Here is a 25,339-nt window from a genome sequence, read left to right as displayed (position 1 = left end):
GAGTCCTGCTTTTCTGAGCTGACATTTAAAAGCCCCTCAAAATGGAAGATACGCATCTTCAGACAACATCTAAACGCTGTACATATGTAATAGAAAATCCCCCTGAATGCAGTGTTAAGTTTGATATATCATGAAATCAAATATAGGGGAACAATGTGCATTTAAAGGGTTGCATGCTTTAAAAATGAAATTACTGAATGCTTTAATGCAAACTATTTTCTCATAGAACACAGCACAGCATTCAGTACGAATTAATATACCTGCACAGATCAAGTCCACCTCCTTGTTTCTACGCTCACTGCCCATTTGATCAGCCCCACTTATCATATAGGTGCACTTTGTAGTTCTACAGTTACAGACTGTAGTCCATCTGTTTCTCTGCATACTTTGTTAGCCCCCTTTTACCCTGTTCTTCAGTGATCAGGACCCCCACAGGGCCACCACAGAGCAGGTATTATTTGGGTGGGGGATCATTCTCAGCACTGCAGTAACACTGACGTGGTGGTGGTGTGTTAGTGTGTGTTGTGCTGGTCTGAGTGGATCAGACACAGCAGTGCTCCTGGAGTTTTTAAACACCTCAGTGTCACTGCTGGACTGAGAATAGTCCACCAACCACATCGAGTTGTGTTTATAAAACAGTAAATATGGCAAAAATGAAATACAGCAATGAAAAACTATGTAAAATGATATCTTTACCTGAAACTAATTAAAAACTAATTTATTTGTCATAAACCTATTTAATATAAACTAATTAAAAAGGGAATGGGGGAAAATCAAAACAGTTAAAAATATGTCATAATGGTCTGACAGTCAGCTACTTGTTATTATGCTGTTTATGCAGTTACTCCACCATGGTTGTTGTTTACTGGCTCTGTAATTGGTCTAAATCTGTCTTTTTCATGATTCATGCAGTCATTCAGTGTTCTAGAAGCCTTAATGATACCAACAGTATACTCAGAAAAGTTCATCATGACAAAAGTTTTTACTAATTTTGAACTGTTTACTACTAACCATTCCATTGCTTGTGTAATGTTTACTGTTTTCTTTATCACCTATGTCTTGTTTATTCACAGAGCATACCTTTAAAGGTGCAATAAGTAACACTGCTAGTGTACAATATGCCTGGTTGTGTTTCTATCACTCTTGTCAGCCTTTTTATAGACACAGCCATAATTCTCCTTCATTGCATCCCCATCTTACTACCTAGAAAAGCAAACATGCTGGAGTTCAGCCGTTAGCAGCCAGTGCCACCAGATACACCACATTTGGCTCTTCTGCCAAAAAACTAAAACAAGAGCAATTTTTGGAAGTGAGCTTTCACTCACCTAGCAAGCTGTGCCATCTTACTGTAATTTCTGTTTAGGTATATAATGCTGACATTAAAGGGACACTTTGGCCAAACTAGAAAACCCACCTTCTGATGACATGTCTTGAAGGTAGGAGGGATTTTGAAAAAACTTCTTTGAGGTTGAATTTTTGGGGGCGGGCTGTTTTTGCCTCCCAATAGCTGGGATCTTGTATCTTCCTAGAAGCTGTTAAAAACTGATTATTTTTTATTTTATTGTTGTGATTATTGTGTTTTTTATATGCAGAAGGAAGCCAAATAGCTAATAATACTACTAAAAATCTAGAGAACACATTTCAAACATCCCAAAAATCCACCCAAACTTTTGTCCACCCAATCCACGTTGTAGTTTTTCAGTTGTTTCTCATACCTTCAAGATACATCATGAGAAGAGGGTTTTCCTATTCTGACTGGAGTGTCCCTTTAATTGTGAATAAATGTTATCTCCCATAATCCTGTACAGCTAACCATTAGATACTTTTTTTCATCTAGAACTTTCTTAACCCTTGTGTGGTGTTGATGTGTTTGTTACTCAGTGGCCTGGGACCCACCGCTTAATTGTTTTTTTTTAAATCAATACAGTCACAACAATTTATGTAAAAATACCAGATGTTTAAAATATCACAAGTGACCAGTGTAGGGTTCTCCTTTAGCAGCTGTAGCCAGTCAGCAGCCTGTCCATGTTGTCCACCCTCACACACACACACACACACACACACACACACACATGTACAAACACATACACACACTTTTATCCCCTGCGGGTTCACCCAACACCACATGTGTAATATGTGCAACAGTGTGAAGACACTGAAAATGTGTTTTATGTGTTCTTCACAGCAAATGAGCAAAGGCCAAGAAATCTGAGGCTGAGATAATAATAAATCACATCATTTTTTCTTTTGGTAAACATTGAAAATGGGCCCCACAGACCCCAACACCACACAAGGGTTCAGCTAAACAAGAATTATGCAATATTGTAATATATATATAAGCACCTCATGACTTGAAGGTGATGCCATTACAAGCTGATTTAAGGTCAGCTAACTTTATCTGCGGACAAACTCCACTGACCACTATAGATCCCACTGTGCTTTGTGAAGATGGACAGGGATGGTAATTGGGGTCAAGAAGCAAAGAAATCATTCCAGTGTTATTGTGCTTCACCTTGTTACTACTAGAGCACCAATTTCTACGCACTGTCTCTTTAAAAGTCTTCGGTAGAGCTACATGAATGACTCTCTATGGCAGCGCATGTGCTAACTCCTGTGTATCTTATCATCTTATGTGCCTCTGTGATGAATCTTTGAAGCGCTGCTGTTTGTGCTGGTGGTTCTAGATATCTCAGTAAACTGATTTAGCGACGTGTGCGCTGGGGATAACGAGAGAATAACGGCTTATTTGCATATGAAGGGCCTCTGGCACAATGAGACGGCTTTATCACGTTACAACACAGCTGCACAAAATCCTGATTACGCTGCAATCCTGAGCTCTATTTATACCCACCACCACTAAAAGGGAAGACCCCGTTTTTCAAACACCTCCCAACCCCGCCTCCTCACAAGGACTGATCCAAATGGAACAGACCAGCATCCATCGACTGAGAGCTACTTACAGCAGAGTTGAATTACACATTGTAAGCAAAGGAGAAAGTAGGAAAATATAGTGACGCAGGCTACAGGTCCATACTGTGCCAGTCAAAAGGTCTCTCTGTTTTGCTATTTCGTATATTTTAGAATAATAGTGAGAATAATAGTGAGGACTACAAAGGTATGGAATAACTCACGTGGAATTACATCAAATATCAAATGTCAAAACTGAGAAATATTGTTTTTTTTTTTAATATATATGCCCATTTTTAATTTGATGGAGGCAACACATTTCAAGAAAGTTGGGACAGGGGCATGTTCACCACTGTGCTGCATCACCTCTTCTTTTAACAACATTCTGTAAACGTTTGGGAAGTGAGGAGACACTGCTGTAGTTTTAAAAGTGAAATTGCCATTCTTGCTTGATACAGGATTTCAGCTGCTCAACTGTTCAGGGTTTCCATTGTATTTTTGTTTCATAATGCACCAAATGTTTTCATTTGGTCTGGACGGCAGGCAGGTCAGTTTAGCACCTGGACACTTACTACAGCGCCATTCTGTTGCAATACATGCAGAGTGTGGTTTGCCTTGCTAAAATAAGCAAGGCCTTCCCTAAAAAAGACGTCATCTAGATGGCAGCATATGTTTCCAAAACCTGTATATATCATTCAGCATTAATGGTAACTTCACAGATGTGCAAGTCACCCATGCCATGTGCACTAATTCACCCTATACCATCACGGATGCTGGCTTTTGAACTGTGTGCTAATAGAAAGCCAGGTGGACCCTCTCATCTTTATCCTGGAGGACACAGTGTCCATTATTCCCGAAAAGAATTTCAAATTTTGATTTGTCTGACAGTTTTACACTTCACCTCAGTCCATTTGAAATGAGCTCAGGCCCAAAGAAGGCGGCAGTGTTTCTGGATCCCGTTTAAATATGGTTTCATCTTTGTGTTTTAGAGTTTTAACTTGCATTTGTGGATATATTAATAAACTACTTCCACAGACAGTGGTTTTCAGAAGTGTTTCTGAGCCCATGCAGTGATTTCCACTACAGAATCATGTCTGTTTTTAATGCAGTGCCACCTGTGGGCCCAAATATCACAGCCAGCTATTATTGGTTTTCATTATTTAAAAAAATAATTAATTATTTAAAAAATACTAAAGGGTTTAAATGGTTTCCACATCATTGCATTCTGTTTTTATTTACATTTTGCACAGCGTTCCAACTTTTTTTATAAATGGGATTGTATATATAACCTTAAATCTAGTCATTATAAAATCATATGCAAAAGTTTGGGCGCCCCTGGCATTTTTTTTTCCATTTAAATGTGGAAATAAACAACAGAAATTAGAATTTTTGAAAAATTAAAAAAAATATATGTGAAGAAGAAATCTGTGAAAGTGATCATGTTAAGGCCTTTTTAGTCTTATCTTCTTTTTTTTAAGATTTTGTTCAGAAAACTCTTCAGATTTGATCTACTTATCAGAGGCTTTTGCACAAAGTATGTACAGTTCATGCCCACTTGAGTGCACACTGTCATTTACACCAAAGGGGGATAATAGAATAATAAGAATGTAAATGACTGTGCACAGTCATTTACACCAAAGGGGGATAATAGGATAATAAGAATGTAAATATTTCAACGATTCTACTTTTCACTCAAATTGTTATGCTGATAATTTAATTTGCAGTGAAAAACATATTACATTATAAAATAATGCAAAATAGAAACAATTTCATTAGTGGTCTCAGATTTTCAGACCTCATTCTCTTAATATCTCATAATGAGAAATATTACATATATTTATGAGATTTATGATTATAAAATTCTCTACATATCATTTTTGGAGCTTATAAAATACATTCATAGACATCAAATCTGATTAATGTTTTTCTTAAATACAGATTCAAAGCATTTATGCAAAAGCGTTTTGATCCAAATGTCTTAATGAAAGAATATTCAATCCAGTTTGCCTAAACTTTTGGTACAGGTGCTGCAAATCAGGGAAGTGAGGGAGCATTTCAGAGCAAGACTGTAATAAGATAAGAGTCTTACTGTACATTAACACTCACACACACACATTCCTCTGTGTCTATCAGGGAGATGAAGCAGACAAAGAGCATGGTTAATTATTCAGAGAGATCACTGCAGCCCATTACATCACATACATTATAAACGAGCCCAGGCTCTGTCCAGCCCCTCTAAAGGCCTCCCTTCTTAATAATCATCCCACCAACACCAGGTTAGCAGTGTCCAGATGACCTCACCCAAAATCATTACCAGCTGAGCCTCAACGGAACTGATTCATTCAGGGACGGTATATACTGAGTTACCGCTTCATCAAGTACAACTAATTTGTGCCTACACTCATTGGCCAGTTTATTAGAAACACTTTCCATATAGGAGCACTTTGTATGTTTCTGTTGCTGTGCAGTTGGTCAGCTTAACCTCTACTCCATTTGTTAATGGGAAGGGATCAGCTTAGGACAGCTGCTGACCAGATATTATTTGGGTGCTGGACCATTCTAAGATTGACAGTTTGTTATGTAGAAACATCCTTCATTTTTGTGGTTTCCTCCTTTAAGTGGAGGGATAAATCCCCAAGCACATCTAAATCAGCAGCTAAACAGTAGCTAGCTAGTTCTGAGGACCTTTGCAGATGGGAACCCTCTGAGTTTTTAGGCTTTCAGAGAATTATGATAATCCTTTCTGTGAAATAAAAGATTGTGATTGCTTTAGTTTTGTTTTTATATAATAGAATCATTATGCTTGTTGTATTTAAACTGCACAAGTATTGTAGTAATACTCTTACTTAACTACAAGGTTGTTTAAAATGATTTAAAGGAAATGCTTCTCAGTCATTCTTCACTGCTGACCACAGACCCATCTGCAGTGGCTGGATACTTCTTCACCACACATTTCCCAGGATTTCATTCTGGTGATTGTGCTTGGCATCTCCAGGTCATTTATTTGGGCTTTGGATGAAACATGAAATGTCTTGAACTATAGTGCTGTACACATTTTTGATCACCTGACATCAAGTGTCGCTACGCCATGGCCACCCCACACCTACTTTTGTGTCCAAGCTTGGTCACCCCAGTCAAAATATTCTGTATCTGCCACTGCACAAGAGGGGGCGCTGGAATGCTTTAGGTGGGTACATGGGCTGCTGGTGTCAGTTGTGTTATCTGCCTGTAGGAACTCTAGTGTGGGTTCTTCTTTGAAATATTACTTGTTATCTTACAAGCCACCACATACAGTTTAAATCTTTAAATCGGAATGATTCCAGAAATGTATATAAGGACTTTTAGAAGCTTCTGATTGGCTAATTGTCATAATTAGGAGTTAATTGGGAGCATTCCTGTAGCTGTATTTAAGGGCCTACCTTTAGTACTTAGAGTCTTTTTGCCCTTGACATAACCCAAGCAACTCTGTACAAACAATTAACAGACAAATTATTTACCAGGGCTGAAGCCATCAGGTACCGAAGTATCTACATCCACCGCTAAAGATTCCAACGTCATCATGGCCTGAAAGGCTGCCACACAAAAGAAGAAGCCCCTATTCCAAGACTGGCATAAAAAAGCCAGACTGAACTTTGGTGATCACCAGAACAAAGACCCAGCCTTCTGGAGGGAAATAGGTGGCATCATGTGGAATGAGGATTATGTTTAAATACAGAAGAAACGCCTCAGGACATCAACCAGAAGGTTAAAGCTTGGTCACAGCTGGGTCCTTCAGCAGGACTATGGGCCTCATTCACCAAAGTTTTTCTTAAATTAGTTCTTGAGAAAGGTCTTAAACCACAGAATTGTTGTGTCTGTAGATTCTCGTCTTACCTAAGAATAAATCTCTAATAAGAAAACATTGGTGAAAGTCAGAATCTTCGTGAAAGCTGCGTACGTGGGCTTTAAGAAGACATTTCTTCTTAAGAGAGGTTGGTGAATGAGGCCCTATGATCCTAAGCATTCCTCCAAAACTGTGACAAAATGGCTTTGTGAAAGTATTGGAGTGGCCATCACAAAGCCCTGACCTAAATCCTGTAGAAAATATAGGGACTAAACTGAAAAAGTGCATTTCAGCCAGAATATCCATAAACCTGACTGATTCAGTTCTTTCAGAAGAAAAGGGCAAAAATTCCTGCTAAGTATTATGGGAAATCTTGTGGAAGACTACCCCATGCGTTGGATTTAAGAAATTAAAATGCCACCAAATACAAACAGTGTATTCAAACTTTTAACCCACTGAAAATCTGATATAACAAATCTTTCTTTTAGCTTTTATTTTGAAATGATATCTTGTGGAAATAAAATATATACCTTAATTGATGTTGATTAACCTTTGGAGTGTGACGTTGTTAAAATTTGAGTTTGAATGGCTTTAGATTGTATGTAAATTTCTGGCCTCAACTGTACGGGCTGTCAAAAACACAAAGCCAGAAAATCATTATACCCCAAATGGGAAAAATATATGGGCCTGTATTTTTATTTATTTGAAATATATTTCAAATACATTGCAGTCCATGCTGAAATACACTCCAAACACTAAAATGTATTTCAGAATATTTTGCCATATTAACCAAATATATTTTAAAATACATTTATTTTAAAAAGTATGGGGAAATATTACACATAGAAATGTGTGTAAATGTATTTATCAAATACATTTAAAAATGTATGAAAATAGCCAAAATCCTGTGTAAAGTGCTTTACTGTTTGAAAAACCTTTTGAAATGAGTTTGTATTCCAGTATCTTAATTGTAAATATTAGCAAATGAATCTTTAACATGTCAAAAGCAAGTGTTGGAGGTATTGATGCACTGAAATTCCGTTATGATTTGATATCCTGTTTATTTGAAATACATTGTGTGTGAGTGTCTTACTGCATACGTACATGATTAATACAAAATGCAACACAAAACACAGAAGTCAGTACCTCCATTCAGTTCATGTATATTTAGTTATAGCATCTGTAACCTTTGTTAAAACTACATATTATTAAAAAAAATATAAAGACAAATTAAATAAATGCATTTTTAAAATATATTTAACACACATTTTTGGCCATTTTCATACACTGCAAAAAATATATTTGATAAACACATTTGGAATATATATTTTTTTTGCTGAATGGATCGTCGGTTCCATGTATTATGAATAAGAAAAACACCAGTGCATAAAACAGAGATCCGACAATTTTCAACTGCTTTTAGAGAGCTAAAGCCCACAGTCGGGGACTGCACTGTGCAGCCTATTCCGAGATTAGTCCTTTTAGATGCCTCATTTTCCAAAAAACATCTATTCCACCCCATAGCAAGCACAAGGACTTGAAATTCTCATTACACTGTTTACACGAATGCAAATAAAGTCATTAAACTCATTAATAAAGTCATTTAGAGGAGCTAAATGTTTTTTCTTCACGGCGCCGATTCTCGGATGGTTCTTTTGTTTACTTTGTTCATGATGCTTATCAGGATAACACGCTGCCAGCCCCCATTCCTTTACTAAGGAGATAATTCAGCGACATGGCTGAAATCCCTGAATGTGGCTTTAGGTCACAGGAGAATAATTGGAAGTTACGAGCACGGACGCTGTCTCACCTCCATACTGGTCAGGTTGCACCTGTGAGTTCCTGCAAACCAGCCATCAGTGGAACACTGATCGATATCCACATCCTGTAGGCTGACATCCACCCGAACAACTCCCCTACGAGAGAGAGAGAGAGAGAGAGAGAGAGAGAGAGAGAGAGAATCAATTACGTCTTCAGTGCCAGAAAAGGCGAGTCAATCAGCTAGAACAACGTAAATGTCTTAAGTGAAATGTAAGCTTTTCTCTTCTGAACACTTTGAATCCATAAAGCACTACATCGGGTGATAAATACGTCTCCTGAAGTTTAGTGAGTGTTTAAGAGCCTCCTGGGACATAAAGCTTGAGGGGCCGTGACAAAATCGAGTCAGTACCAGACTTGCTACAGCAAATGTAGAGGAAAAAAACAAAATTATGCAAGAAAATGAACGTCAAGTGGTTTTGCTGGCAGTGATTGACACAATCAAATAGCCGACACCTCTCAAATCATTGACTGGCCTGATTTCTCCTCGTCTTCCAAACGCAGAAGTACGCTTCTGTTAGGCTGTTTCAGATGCATGATACAAAATAAGAAGAAAAAAAAAGAAAAAAAATCTAATAGAAACACTGAAAAGCATGCATTTACATTGCATTAGGGAAGGAAATGAATCGTAACTAGTTCCTCGTCCTTTAATATAACCCTAGCATCTCTGTTTATGAGTTTCTATTATTAATGTTCTATACCCCTTGGTGCTGCGGATCATTAGCAGTCCCATAATGCTCTCTGTGTAGGTCAATAAAACGCCACCTAGCTCCACCTGTAATGAAACCCCTTTCGTGCATTTGACTATAGGCAGCTTCAGCGGTGAGTATATAGAGGGAAGCCATTAGTGCTAACAAACACAAAAGGGACCCCCCAGCAGCTCATCCACAGTGGGCTTCCAAGCAGAGATACATAGTGGTGCAATTATGGACAATACAATGGTCTCTTAATGGTTTGTTTGGAATGGGAAAAATCACTTCTAAATTAAAGCTGACAACCTGCTGTGTAATCCCTGTAGTCACTGTGTCATGTCAAGTACAAACTGCTGGAGTACAGAGCCAAAAGACCAAAGACCAAACATGTACAGAGACTTTACGCCTTAAGAACAAACCACAAAGGAAAAAGCACACTTAAGGATTGCAAATGGCCCACGAACACACCCCTGAGGCACTCCAAACTTAAGAGCCATACAACTTCTCTTTTTTTTTCCTCCACACAGCAAAAATGACCAGCACAAAATCACAAATTCCAGTGAACAGGCCATGTAAATAATGCATTCACTCGCTACAATCTGAAGTCTGAAGGAGAATCAGCACAGTGCTGTGTTTTTGAGGATCTCTGAGTTTTGTACATGCTGTTCCCTGGTACAGAGACAACTGCACCGAGCTTGTAAGAGTTAAGCTCTGTTACTCTGAGTTTGGGCTGCAACAGCATTCGCCTCATCGCGGGTGATCGCACCTGCCTCCTCACACCTGCAGTCCACGGGAGATCCAGAGCATTGAGTACAGATAAATCTTCATGTGATAAATGTGCTCGGCTATGGCATTTAAAGTGTAACCCAGCGAGGTTTTAAAGGAATCATTTGCCGAAAAATGTAATTTTATACATTTCCATCCCTGACTCTGTTCATCCTAGTTCAACATTTTTGGCAAACGCTATTATTGTCAATATAAATCATGTGGCCTGTATTTAAACACAAGAAGTCTTAAAATAGGTCTGCAGTGATTAGCCAATTAATCAATTAATCAACCAATTAGTCTTTGACAATGTTTATTTAACACCAAATGCACTACACTCAAGGGTTCTTTAGTAAAGAAAATGGCTCTTTATAGAATCATCTACAAAACATTCTCCATCAATCTGAATCACAGAGCAGAGATCATTTACATATACAGTTGTATGCAAAGGTTTGAGCAGCCCCTGTCGAATTATTATTTATTAATTATTATTATTATTTTTTTATTATTAATTATTATTTTTGTTAATGTTTTATGTTTGAAAATAAGTTAATACATCTCTGACATTTATCACACTGTCACAAACTGGGTAAAAAAATAAAATAAAATATGTTGCATGTGCAGAGGTTTTTTTTTATGTTTTATGTTACATTTGTGCAATAAAAATGCCATATGTAGGTTTGCAGAGGATGTATTTGCTTATGTAATTTGACTGGGAGTGTTTAGACATTTGAATACAACAGTATCCGTCTTAAAGAATATGAAAAACTGGATTAGCTTCAGACTCTATGTCTGACGCCAAACATGTTATGGCTGATTGACTACTTTAGGGGTTAGAGGGAAACAGTGTAAATTAGATTTTTCCTAGAACTGTTCCTTTAAATGTAGTTGGTAGAATGTTCATCTCATAGCATATTGCACACATAATGACTTGATGGGCTGAAGGCTTTGACTCTCAATCAATACACTACAGAATAGTCATCTAGCTCACAGAGAGAGGCGCGAGGAGCGTGTGTCAGGGCAGCGGGGAGGACTTTTATAGTGTGAGACTGAAGTGCTTTTCTGCAGGGAAGGGAGTTTGTTTATTCACACTTACTTACACCGGCACACTCACAGAGGACTCTGTGCATCTGTTCTTATTAATAACTTTGAGTGTGGCCTTGCCTGAGGCTTTTCTGATCTCAGTTCATTTCCCATCTCTACCGCTCTGCTGCCTCTGTAGGAGTACAGCACACTGCTCTGGCTAACAGGGGAACAGTGAGTAAATCTGAGAGGGACCTCTACTAATATAGGCTTTCTGTGGGTTTACGTGTACACGGACAGGATTTCAATACTATTTAAGATACTTATGCGGACAGCAAACAGCTGAGGGAATGAATGACTTGTTCTCCTGTCCTTGTTGTAAGTCATGAATGAGATTAAGATTCATCCAAAACCAGCCGATACCTCATTCTTTTGAATAAGAAAGGTCAATGTTATTATGCGCCTCACAGCAAGAATGGCCTGGGTTCGATTCCCGGCCGGGCGCCCGGGGTAATTTCTGTGTGGAGTTTGCCTGTTCTCCCCGTGTCTGCGTGGGTTTCCTCCGGGTACTCCGGTTTCCTCCCACAGTCCAAAGACATGCAGTCAGGCCAATTGGAAATGCTGAATTGCCCCTAGGTGTGAATGTGTGTGTGATTGTATATGTATGTCTGTCTGTCTGCCCTGCGATGGACTGGCGACCTGTCCAGGGTGTATCCTGCCTTCCGCCCAATGACAGCTGGAATAGGCTCCGGCACCCCACCGCGACCCAGAAGGATAAGCGGTTTAGATGATGTGTGTATGTATGTATGTATGTTATTAAGACAAATGTGCTTATTCTTTGTACAGATCATATCAAACTGCAGATTTTTTAAGTGAAGGTATGCTAACACATCCTCTACAGAGAACACACTTAAATATGACATTTTGTCTGCAAATTTTTCTGTAAATTTCCTTTAAAAAAAAAAAAAAATATTATGTATATGTGTATATATATATATATATATATATAGATATATATATATATATATATATAGATAGAGAGAGAGAGAGAGAGAGAGAGAGAGAGAATGTATATATATATTATATAGTATAATATATAATAAAATATCTTAAATATGGCATTTTTCTGCTATTTATTCTGTAAATAATTGTAATAATAATCTGTAAATTTCGAAGGTTTGTGAGCCCTTTACAATTTTCTACATTTCTGCATAAATTTCATCTAAAACATCATCAGATTTTCACACAAGTCCTAATAGTATATAAAGAGAACCAAATTAAACAAATGCGACAAAAATATTGGTCATTTATTTATTGAGGAAAATGATTCAATATTACATAGTGAAGTGGAATGGCACTGTATAGTGCCATAACTTTTGCACAGGCCACAGTTTATGTTTTATTTCCCCAAAATATTAAATTCAGCATGGACAGTAATTGTGTATTAACGTGTGTAGAAGTGTGTTTTCTGTAGAGGGTGTTTTAACCTTTTCACAAAGAAAATCAACAAAATGTAGTTTTATTCATTGCCCAAACCTTTGAACACAACTTAATGATTCTATGACAATTCTTCCATTTGTAATATAACGTTTCATCATGTGGAGGTTCTTCAGACTTTAAGGTTCTTCACACTCGCATACTTTATTTTCATTAGTGGATCCAAAGTTTCTTTAGGGAAACAAAAGTGGTTCTTCTATGGCATCACACCAAAGAACGCTTTTTAGCACCTTTACTTTTAAGAGCGAGTCTGCATCTGGAAGCAATAGCCAACATACAACAATGCAAATGGAGAAACTAGAGTTTTCATATTCAGACAGAAATAACTTCTCATATGTGATTTTTTGCATAGACAAAGAATAATCATCTAATGTTGTTACTTAACATTGGCTGTTAGGCTATCTGCTTGGCGTGTGCTGATTCACAGTGCCTCAGACCTTTTTAGCCAAAACTCTGCCAGACTGTCCCATTCAGCCAGTCTGTTAGGCATAATGGTTTAATTAGTCAGTTAACTCAATAATAGTCAATAAATGAATCAATTCTAGAAAAGAACCTCTAGTTGCAGCCTTTCGCTCAAACACAGCCTGGTCAGATGAAGGCCCAGAGCTGTTAACTTTGCCTCTTTGCTTCCCTTCAGTGTTACACGGTTGTGCATGACGGGTAAAGCTGCTGACGGACTGTTCCGGACAGCCGGGAGGAATTGAAGGCCCCAAAAATAGCCACCCTATGTGCTCAGCTGGTCCAGCATCTGCTGAAGCCGCCACCCCTCGCCTTTCAGAGAGTGCCCCGCAGCCTCAGCGTGCTTAAAAACCCAAACACAACATTTGGCTCATTTCGAACTTATTCATCCATCCCTCTCTTTACCCTCCAAGGGTCTCTCCCCTGCCAGTGAGCCAAAGTGGACATATGGCGGTCCACCCGGGGCGGCTGAGGCTGACAGTGGGAAACCCCAGTCTCCTTCCAGCCGTGTTCAGCATGCGCAGAATGAGTTCAGCAAGGGCCCAGCAGAGGAGACCGCAACCAACTGGCTAGTAACAATACTCACAAGTTGCAATTACTGACAATGGCAAAAGCATGTTGTAAATCTAGATTAAAATTATATAAATATGAAATATATATATACAATAAAAAAACAACATATAATTTACTATATATATATATATATATATATATGTATATACAGTAAATTATATATGTTGTTTTTTTTATTTAATTATTACTCACTTGTAGCTCCAAAAAGTTGGTGAAATTCTGTGAAAAGTGCAGGTATGTATTTTAAATATAAGGAACTGTTGAATGTAATTTAGTAGGTAATTATGTATATATGTAATTAATTATGTGAAAACTTATCTTATTATCTTATATAACAATAATGAATGAGTCTTGTTTGCAACTTGTTTTACATGACGTATAAAATTATAATAAGTAAATATAATAATTATAACTATAAATACTATAATAAGTCATTATCATTATCCTATCTTCAAAAATGGTAGCTTTACAGGAGACGGTAAAAACATTCAAAAACTTACAGTGAAAGTTAATGTAAAAAGATTTTCTTTCACTCCAGCCGCTCTCCACATCTCTCTCTCTCTCTCTCTTCATTCATTACGATCTGAGTAACAGGGCAGTAGGTGGGAGGGACCACAGTGTGGGTTCCACTTGCCTTAATTGAAGCTCTGCACCCGTGGCTAATTTTAGAGCCAGTGCTCATCAGCAGCAGCCATGCTGCCCAACATCCAAGGTCACCCAGGCCTGACACCAAATCACAAGACGTGAAGTGGATTGGTAACAGTCATGTCATTTAGTCTAGATGATACAATAATTATCACATTTAATATGGATTGACTGCAATTACAACTGCTCTATATAGTTAGATGGATTTGACATTGGTCATCTTTGACCTGCCAAGAAACAAAGTAGAAATCTGCAAAAGCAGCTTGTTGGCACCTTTGGAATTTCTTATTCCTTAACAATACATTTCAATAAGGCATTTAAAGTCAACCTGAAATCAAAATCTGGGCATAACAAGTACAAACCAATCCAGTGAAAGCTGGGACAGAAGGAAAAATGTAAATAATAACAGACTTCAGTGATCTGCAAATCCTTTTTGACCTATGAAACTGAAAACAGTACACAGGCAAGAGATGTTTGTGTTTTTTATGTTTATGCTGTTTCTAAATTTAATGGCTGCAACATTTTCCACAGAGTCGGGACAGGGACATGTTTACCACTCCATTACTTACAGTAATCCTTTGGGAACTGAGGACACCAACTGTTGTTGTGAAACTGGATTTTTTTCCCTCATTCTTGCATGACATAACACTTCAGCTACTCAACAGTCTGATGTCTCTGTTGTTGTATATTGCACTTCATAATGTGCCACACAGGCCTGCACTCTATTACGAAGCCGAGCTGTTGTGGCTTGACACTGTCTTGCTGAAACAAGTCAGGACATCCCTGAAAAAGACGTCATCTAGATGGCAGCATATCATCACTGTGCAAAGAAAAAACAAGCATCTCCAAATTAGTCATTTACAGGAGAGGGCAAAAACACTCTTACCATTCAATGTAAGTAAATGGAAAGAGATTTTATTCTAAGCAATTTTGGAGCATTTTTATTGGTCCAATCATCATAAAATTTTCACACAATGTAAAGGACAGCTGCAGAGCTCAAATGATGCAGAAAAGTAAAAATCGCAAAAAATGGAGATACATGTTCAAAAGTGTGTAGGTCCCCTTAGCATCAAAGGTCCTTTACAGTTGTGCAAGTTAGCCACTAACACACCTCAATACCATGACAGACAGTGGCTTTTGAACTTTGCACTGGTGACAGTCAAGAGCATCCGTTTCCTCTTTGGTCTGCAGAACACAACGTCTGTTATTTCCAAAAATAATTTGAAAGATAGGCTCGTCAGACCACAGCCCACATTTCCACTTTGCGTTAGTATATCTCAGATGAGCTTTGGCCCAGAGAAGTCAGTGGCGTTTCTTGACCTTGTTGATATATGGCTCCCGCTTTGTGTAGTTGAGTCTTAATTTGCATACGTAGATGCAGTGCCGAACTGTGTTTACTGACAAGTGTTTTCCAAAGTGCTCTCGAGCCCATGTGGTTCTATTTGTTACAGAAGCATTTTGGTTTTTAATGCAGTGCCATCTAAGGGAGGTCACAGGCATTCAGTTGTGGTTTTTGGCCTTGCCCTTGACGCACAGAGATTTCTCCTGATTCCCTGAATCTTGTGATAATATTCTGTTCCCAAAAGGGTGAATTAATTGAAATCCTTGCATGCTTGTTGAAATCTGTTCCTAAACTATTGATGCATTTTGGAATATTTTTGGCAAAGTGGCAAGCCTCGACCCATCTTTGTTCATGAAGGACTAGGCCTTTCCTGGATGCCCATTTTATACCAAACAATGATTGCCTCACATGTTTTTGTAACATTTCACAATGTGTCTAGTCTTACATTGTCTTTGTCCCAACCTTTCTGGAATGTGCTGCTGGCCTCAGTTTTATAATGAGTGCATATTTACCAAAAATAATGAAGTTACATTAAATAACAATGGTAAAACATGTAATATCTTATCTACTGTTTTCATTTAAATAAAGGTAAATTAAAGGTCAGTAAATTTACAAAGTACTGCTTTCTGTTTTTCTTCGCATTTTGCCTACTGTCCCAACTTTTCTGGAACTGGGTTTGTATTATTCATCATTTCACATCATTTAACTGGTTTATTACCAGACAAAACTCTTGTTTTCTTGTGATCTTTCATCTAAATGTAATGACGTTTGCTCCATCTCTAAACTAATAAACCATAGTAACCACGTAGCAACACCCTAGCAACCACCTGGGATACCATAGCAACAGGTTATCAACACCCTAGCAACCCCCGACCACCTGAAGTAACACAGTAATCCTCGGACAACATCCTAACAACTGCTTGAGAAATACTTCACAATCACTAATAATATCATGTTTCACTTCCCATAATGCATTATGATTTCCCATTCCCTTTTGAGAAAGCTAAAGTACTGATGGTAAATATGATGGATCCTATCTTGCCATGCAATCCATGTCCATTTAGTAGTTGGTAATATGATATCCTCATTCTTAAAGATGCGGGAGGATTGGATTGTTCTGTCCTCAAAAAATGAAGACATCACAACAAACACGCTTTTGAAATTTAGAAGCTAACATTCAGCATCCCCGCTCTGTCGATTTTGGACTAAATTGCAATGCCAATGGTGCTTTTGCATTAAAACTCTGTTTAGCCTTGGCTTAGACATAATCTGAGTTTGGAAAACCAGCCCTAAAAATCACACTCTGACTACACGGTTCTACAGTCACATTCCAGAATTTACTGTGAGAAGATGTTTGTATGTTTGACTTTATAACTGCATAGAAGAAGGAAAAAGTGTTCTGTCTGTATGAATGTGACTTAAAGCACCCACATCATGGAAAACTGCATTTTTTCCCTCGCTTTTTTGAAATAAGAGTTTGATGTGGTACATAAACGCTGAAAAAATTAAAAAAACATGATATTCACATTCAATATATGGAACCTAAGCTGCAAAAATAGCCTGTTTTGAAATCACTGCTGTTTGTGATGTCACAAAACCAACACATAAATCTGCCTATTCAGCCTATTGAGCCCCACCCATTCGCGCTGAAGTTATAAGGGGTGCTTTTTGAATGAGGCACAATACAAGACAGCCAGTCAGAACAGAACCAGAGCTCATTTACATATATCAGTCTTAAAGCAACAGTAACTGTTTAGAGGATGAAAAATGGTCAAGTAAAAATTACTCACTACTGTTTTTGGCACATAAAACCACACAAATGTGATAAGTGGAAAAAATAAAATAAACAAAAAATGTAGAAGATATATTGAAAGTTTTGCTTCAGAAATTCCCTTTGGTTCATTCATCATGGAACATCAGTATAAAGGGTAGCTGACATTTTCAAATGAAACTATTAACGGAGAAAACTGCAATTACAAAGTTCTCTCCATGCTATAGCAGACTGTGAGCTCAGGATCCTCAGAGTAGAGAAAACTTTTGCTTCAAGTACAAACCCGCAAAGTTTGATAGCACCAACTAAAATTTCCAGAGACCTCTGGGATGGTTTTACGCTGCTTATCCTCCTCCTTGCCATGAAGCTAAAGATCCAGCTGTGACTCTTATTGGACTCAGCAGTAGCAGAGGTCAGTCAGTGACAGGTCAGAGATACGCTATCCGACTGAGTGATTACACCAGCGATAAAAACAAATAACATAAGTACGCATCATATCAGCTGCAGTCCGAGAGCATCTGTTTTCCTAATGCGGATGCCCCCGTGGGATTTTAATCCCATAATGTCCTCAGATTTACCGGAATGTAATCGCATTTGGTGAGATAGGGCAAAATATCGGTGAGCCCCCCAAATGTGCTTAGAGCCTCGTGGGCCGGGCCAGGCTGAGTGTGGCCCGGGTGAAGGCAATGCTGTTAATTAGAGAACGCTTTCACTCTGTTCCAGCATCTCCTCTGAGCCTGCGGCACATCCAAACAGCAGATCAGAGAGATGATTCTGTGTGTTCAGAAAACCACTCTGTTCTCAATATTCCAGTGCCAGAAATGAGCTCAGCCCTCATCATCAGCCCTCACTAAGAAAAAAAAATTAGGGAGAAAAGATTTTGATGTCATTTTTGCGTATCCCTGTGTTTTTCCTCAAGTTAAGTCAAAAAAGAAGCATCAGAACAAGAACTTTGAAAAGTAATCAGGCACTTCAGATGTCAACACCATTGAATATTTCATTATTGTAGCCAGTGGAGGTGAATAGTGAATAGTAACACTGATGCTATTTATTACTGGCAAACATAAATATCAGAGTTAAGCCTTCATTTTTGGACATAAATGGCAAAATTCAGCAAAAATCAAAGGAAAACAATAGGCTATGGTATTCTAATAGTATGTTAGCTCTAAGCAAACACATGGTTAACAGGTTTAAAAATCGTTTCTTCAAAATGAAATCACCGTGGGAGCCACAACATTGTATGTCCATCTTACCATCTTGGCTGTAAATAGCCTCAGTATGTGCTTATGTACTAGTATAGGCTTAAAAAGATAATATCAACGTAAACACAGACTTACTTCACTCTACTTAAAGCTTTAGCTCAGCTATAGCTGCTTTTCTCGCATCTCCGACAGGAAACTTTTCCTCAAAAATGGAATAGTTTCTTTTAAAATGTCGCTCAACATTCAACTTTTTTTCCAAGGCTGAAGTCAGTTTCTCATTCGACAGCTTCTTGTTCGAATTTTTGCTGTTCCACCTTAAATGCTGCTTGAGGTGCCAGAATGTAACTGCTGCACCATTTAAGGTGGAGCAGGAGAATTTGAACATGAAATTGACTTCAGCTTCGTGACTTTTTAGTGATTGACAGTTTCTCGTTGCAGATTAAACATATAAGAGAACCAACTGTAGTGCTTATAAAATTACATTCATTAAATCTTTCTCTTTGTCGTGTTGTTAGCTACCAGCTAGGCGAGACTGTTGTCTGCGCGCCAATCTTCAGGGTTAAAGGGTGAATTAGCAGTTATACATTAACTTCAGCATTTAAGCTTATTTATTGTTAAAACTGTGTTAGAATGATCAGCAGAGCTTTATTTTACTGCAAAGGAGAAAATCTTTACTTAAAAATCTGTTTCTGCTGTGGAGCCGAAACAGGGCAGTAAAAGAGCTGCATGCGGCTCCGGGGCCACATGTCACTGACCCCTGGCCTACGGTATTGTAGTAGTATGTTAGCAATAAGCTAATGCCGATTGACATGAACATTTTTCATTCTAGATTAAACATGAATGTTAGAAACTTGTAAAAGACTAATAAAGTGGTCACTCCTGTATACACAGATAAATGTATGTTAAAGAGTCCTGATGTGGAGCTCTGCCGTTTTCATTTCTAACACCTCACTAAATCTGGTTAGACTACTACTCATACTTGTAGTGTATCTAGAACTTCCAGGATACCTAGAGTGACCTTTTTTCCTCACAAACTAGGCCCCACCCTTTCTAAATCACAACGTGATTGGCTGATTCCACTGTCATTTCTTAATTATGTCAGTGATTGGGCCTTCACTTCAGATCCTAAGCAATAAGAAGAACTATAAGAATTTTACCCTTTTGGTTCCAGTCGAAACTTAACAATAAAATAAGAATATTATTACAGCTACAGAGTTTAAATACAACAAGCATGATGGTCATCCCTGCTGAAAGAACAGCACAGACCCGCATGTCTTTCACGTTGGTCTAAACTAGTTAATGCTCATCTATGCAGGCCGGGTGCTGGTTTAGCTGGTCACCCAGAGTGGTCATGTTGGTTAACCAGCACCCCAGCATGCACAACACAACATATGCTGGTTTTAGTGGTGACCAGCATATTAACTTCCATCGCTGCTGACCGGCATAAAAGCATCCAAAACACAATGTGTGATCAGCCATGATGCTTTTTCCAGCAGGGATATTAAATGAAAATGAACTAAAAATTGACAGACTTTTTTATTTCGCAGAAATCATTAGGCCTCTCTAAAGGTCTTGAAGGCCTTAAGGGTTCCCCACTGCTATTTATCCACACAACCTCAGATATTGCTGTTTGGTTGAAATGTCCAAAAGATACTGCAGTAGGGAGAGAGTGTGAAAAAGAGTCTGGAATGATCCAGCAAGATCATAGGGAAAAACTGAGAGGCTCAAAGGGTGTCACTTTGTGGAGCCACATTAGCTCTGGGCTGCTTTTAGCTCAAAGTAACAGTTTGGCAAAAAGTCAAATTTAGGCAAAATGCAGTCAGTCAGCCAAGACATGTTAAGGGTCTAAAGATTAGTTTTGCACTGGAACTATGAGGCTAATTAGCTAACTAATAATGGAAGCTTATTAGCAATTAGCCTATCATCGCAGACTTTCCTCAAACTGTGTAGAGCTGTTAATCTCTAATAGATTTGCTTATGTGATTTCTGACACCGTGTGATACACTGCCGTCTATAAACATGGCATACTAGACTAGATTTTGTTGACAGCTACATTAGCCTAGTAGCTCCAGCTTGTGAACAAGCAAAGATCAGACACCAAACATGTCTTGACTGACTGCTTAGCTGTTTTGGGGATGCTGGTCAACCAACATGACCATAGCTAGCTGGTTACCCTACTAGAAAACCAGTACAGACCAGCATAGCTGGTATAGCATAGCTGTTTTTGGTATACTGGTCAACCAACATGGCCATAGCTAGCTGGTTACCCTGCTTGAAAACCAGCATAGACCAGCATATTGTATTTATGAGATAGATGCACATGAACGGCACCACAATGTCGTATTTACTAGTGAGAAACTTGGATTTTTCAATGAGCCCCAAGTTTCCGAGTTGGGGGCGTGTCAACTAAAAAACCTTGAAAAACATTAACACTGCAGGCTGAAACCATCCACACATGCAAAAACATATATAATGTATATACACAGACTCTCTTTAATAACAGAAAAATAAAAGTAAACCAAAAACATTACTTCCCACTTATTGCCAACCAAAACCACTTGAACACAAATCAAGTCGTACTTACGACCTTCAAAGCCAGAGCTTCTGAGGAGGACTTGAAGGCAGCTATAGCTGGTATAGCTCATATAACATAGCTGTTTTTGGAATACTGGTCAACCAACATGGCCATAGCTAGCTGGTTACCCTGCTAGAAAAATAACACAGACCAGTATAGCTGGTATAGCTGGCATAGCTGTTTTTGATATGGTCATGCTGGTTGACCAGCTGAACCAGCAATAGAACAGCATAAATCAGCATGAAATGCATGCCAGTTTATGATGCCTTTTTCAGCAGGGTATATAGAAATCTTACCTTAGTTTGACTTCCTTTCTTAGTCTGAAAAAGGCAAAAAAATTGTCTCTGGTGTCCAATTTGTGCAGAATAAACACAGAATTACTGTTCCCAAATTGTCCAATGGCCAAGTGTTAGGGTAAGAGTTACACTAATGCTAGCTTGGTTGTATTTTATTGTCAGAGTTCAGTGGCTAGATTGGGAGACACCACAGGGATTCACTATGGTTGTTTGATGTATTCGAATGATGCATAGGAGTGCATACTGTATTAAGAGAACTCTGAGGATCCAAAACATGAAAATTCTTTTTAAAAAAGTGAATTTTGTAAAACCAATGAGGCCGAGGGACATAATGCTGCAATAAAAATACTGTATTATATGACAAATGACAAAGGAAACTTACAAGGGCCAGAATGCCCCTTTAAAGAACCACTGAAAAGTGTTTTGGAAACCAAAAGTGGCTCTTCTGTGGCATCGCTAAGAAGCCTCTTTAGCTCCTCCAAGAGTGTACACAGATTATTTATCACCGTCTTATCGTGTCATTCATTTCTGCTGATCTCACACTGGACAGAGTACTTGACAGTGTGCTCTTTCAGTCATTCACGTCTGTGTGGGGGGAGGGGGTTCCTGTTTCATTGCACACTTCCTGTCAGCTAATTGATTGCATCAGGTTTTTTTCATGCACCTCTTTGTGTCACGTTGGTGTGCCGGCTCAAAGAGCACCCCGTTTCCCCCCTCCGAATGAAAGACAGAGATACAGTGCTTTGTGCTTCATCTCTTCGGTGAATTCCCCGATTGAAATTCAGTTCAGACGGAGCAGTGCAGTGAGACGCTGCCGTCATACTAATTCTGGCTAATACAGGAGCTGGATGGATTCCTCCCAGCAGACTTAATTTCTCCAGACAGCGAGGTCAGACAGAACTGTGTCTGTGTTTTGATAATAGACATTTCCATCTCACTCTTATTCAAAACCAGGGTCACTGGCTTTCCCTTTCAGACTGCACACTGGCATGCTGGTGTGCAATACTAATACTACTACTAATAACAATTCTAATAAATGTTTATTTGTATAGCACTTTTTATTTCAGTTACACAATCTCAAAGTGCTTTACAGAAAAATAGAGGCAAAAATTATGGAAATCTAAAATACCACTGTGAAATGAAAATAATAGGAGGAAATGAGCAACAATACTTCCATGTATATACTAATCTAAACAAACATAGCTTGATATGGATTTTAAAAAAAAATCTATCAAGCTTGCATTCCTTATGTGCGTTTAGGAGCAACGTAAGAAAAGGATCTTCCACTAGTGAGCCTGCCTCAGCTGAGCAAAGTGGTCTGGACAGGCTATAATACATCATATAATATAATGATGTATAATACATCAGGCTATATATGTGCTGCATATTAGCAGCAATACGCTCAGAACTGGCACATATGTGGAAATATGGAGTCCTGCTGGTGACGTCCCGTATCAATAAAAATAATGCATGGCCACGACTTAGTAAGGTGGGAGAATTAGATTTAGTCTTGACCACAGCTTAATAAGGCATGATCTACGCCTTACTAAGCCTTGAAGATAATGCCTCATTAAGGCTTAATTATCTCAGTTGTGGTCACGCATTAGTATTTCGTTCCCATGCCTTACTAAGTCGTGGCCACACATTAGTATCTTGTTCCCACACCTCACTAAATTGTGGCCATGTGTTATTTATATGGGGTGTCACCAGCAGGGCTCTGAAGACATCCCATTTAAATAAAAATAATGCATGGCCACACTGTATTAAGTTGTGGGAACCAGATCCTAATGCGTGGCCACGACTTAGTAAGGCATGGGAACGAAATACTAATGCGTGACCACAACTGAGATAATTAAGCCTTAATGAGGCATTATCTTCATTGTCTTGTTCCTATGCATTAACATAGCGTAGCCACACATTATTTTTATTTAAATGGGATATCTACTGGTGACATCCCATATAGATAAAAATAATGTGTGGCTGCAACTTAGTAAGGCGTGGGAACAAGATAATTAATTTGTGGCCACGACTTAGGAGTGGGAATTAGATAATTAAGCCTTGACCACAGCTTAATAAGGCATGATCTAGTGGCCACAATTTACTTATCTCATTCCCACACCTTACTAAGTCGTGACCACGCATTAGGATCTGGTTCCCATGCGTTAATACAGTGTGGCTATGCATGATTTTTATTTAAATGGGATGTCTATGGAGCCCTGCTGGTGACATCCCATATGAATAAAAATAGCACGTGGCCACAACTTATTAAGGTGTGGGAACAAGATAATTAAGTCATGGCCACGACTTAGTAAGGCATAGGAACGAGATACTAATGCATCGCCACAACTTAGTAAGGCATGGAAATGAGATACTTAAGCCTTGACCACAGCTTAATGAGGTATGATCTAGTGGCTACAACTTCATTATCTTGTTCCCACACGTTAATATGGTGTGGCCACGCATTATTTTTATTTAGATGGGATGTCTACAGAGCCCTACTGGTGACATCTCATATAAATAAAAATAATGTGTGGCCGCAACTTAGTAAGGTGTAGAAACGAGATAATTAAGTCGTGGCCAAAACTTTGTAAGGTGTGGAAATTATATAATTAAGCCTTGACCATAGCTTAATAAGGCATGATCTAGTGGCCACAACTTAATTATCTCATTCCCATGCCTTACTAAGTCATGGCCATGCATTAGGATCTGGTTCCCACGATTTAATACAGTGTGGCCATGCATTATTTTTTTCTCCAGAGCCCTGCTGGTAACATCCCATTTAAATAAAAATAATACGTGGCCACAATTCAGTGAGGTGTGGGCACGATATAATTAAGTCATGGCCACGATTTAGTAAGGCGTGGAAATGAGATAATTAAGCCTTGACCACAGCTTAATAAGGCATGATCCCGTTCCTACACCTTACAACGTCATAGCCACACATTGGTATCTTTTTCCCACTCCTTACTAAGTCATGACCACGACTTAATTATCTAGTTCCCACACTTTACTAAGTATTACTAACTAAGCCATAGTAATGAGTGGGAACAAGATCCTGATGTGTGGCCACGACGCATTATTTTTATTTATACAGCGTGTCACCAGCAGGGCTCTGTAAGAAAATGAAGATAATTAAAACATGTAAAATTAGCATTAGCATTAGCACGGTCAGTAACAGCTACCAAAGCACTATATAACAAAAAGCAGACAATAACTTGCCAAAATATCATATTTCAGGTAAAGAAGTATCTACATTTGAGTTGTTTATGAAAACGTATTCCCAGTAGCTGCACAATATATTGTTTGTTGATCATTATCGTGATGTTGGCCTTTGCAGAACTGATATCTCAGAAAGCTGTAATACACAAATGAATCTTCTTAGTAATCAGTGTTTGTGTACTGTGTGCTCTGGTCATTGGACCAGTCACAGCTCCAGATGAGTTTTTGTGTATGTACTGATGAATTATTGTATTCATATAATCCAATAAATGGATATTTTTTTGGTCAAAATAATTCAGTCAGTTTTTTAACCATTTCACATTTGCTGGTGTGTTTTTAATATATTGAAAGCCGTATTACAATTCTAATGTGTGGCAGTATAATCACTCTACTAGTATTCTGTCCTTATCTCACAGCCCTAATTCCCAGCACAGTCCAATCAATCAACCAATGAATCAATATCTTTTATTTTCCTAAGAGGCTATTTCATTAGCAGGCATGGTTTTACATTAACTACAAACAGAAACACCCCCAAGAACTAACAAAATGAGTATTTCACTCGAAAAACGTGTTAAAAACAACACCTTCTGTCTGTAACTACATACATCAGCGTGTTCAGTTGGAGTTGACACATGTTGTGTTGCTTTTAAAACAAAATGTGTTGAAATATTTATACTTATAATTTATACTTATAGATGGCACATTTTGGGTTACTTTGAACACAGAATGTGT

The 25,339-nt window shown here is 38.4% G+C and overlaps 1 protein-coding gene across 1 annotated transcript in view; it reads right to left on the bottom strand.

Annotated features, from left to right (window-relative positions):
* The window catches only part of gpr158a (G protein-coupled receptor 158a), a 149,889-nt gene that overhangs the window by 112,839 nt on the left and 11,711 nt on the right, over window positions 1–25,339 (bottom strand). Inside the window, exon 2 of the mRNA XM_036578081.1 lies at window positions 8,541–8,646. Coding sequence (XP_036433974.1) covers window positions 8,541–8,646 — 106 coding nt within the window. The remainder of the gene's footprint in view (window positions 1–8,540; window positions 8,647–25,339) is intronic.

The sequence above is a fragment of the Colossoma macropomum genome, unplaced genomic scaffold, assembly GCF_904425465.1.
Source record: "Colossoma macropomum unplaced genomic scaffold, Colossoma_macropomum, whole genome shotgun sequence".
Taxonomy (NCBI): Eukaryota; Metazoa; Chordata; class Actinopteri; order Characiformes; family Serrasalmidae; genus Colossoma; species Colossoma macropomum.
Note: the sequence above shows the minus strand (reverse complement) of the source record. Positions and strands in the feature narration are given on the sequence as shown.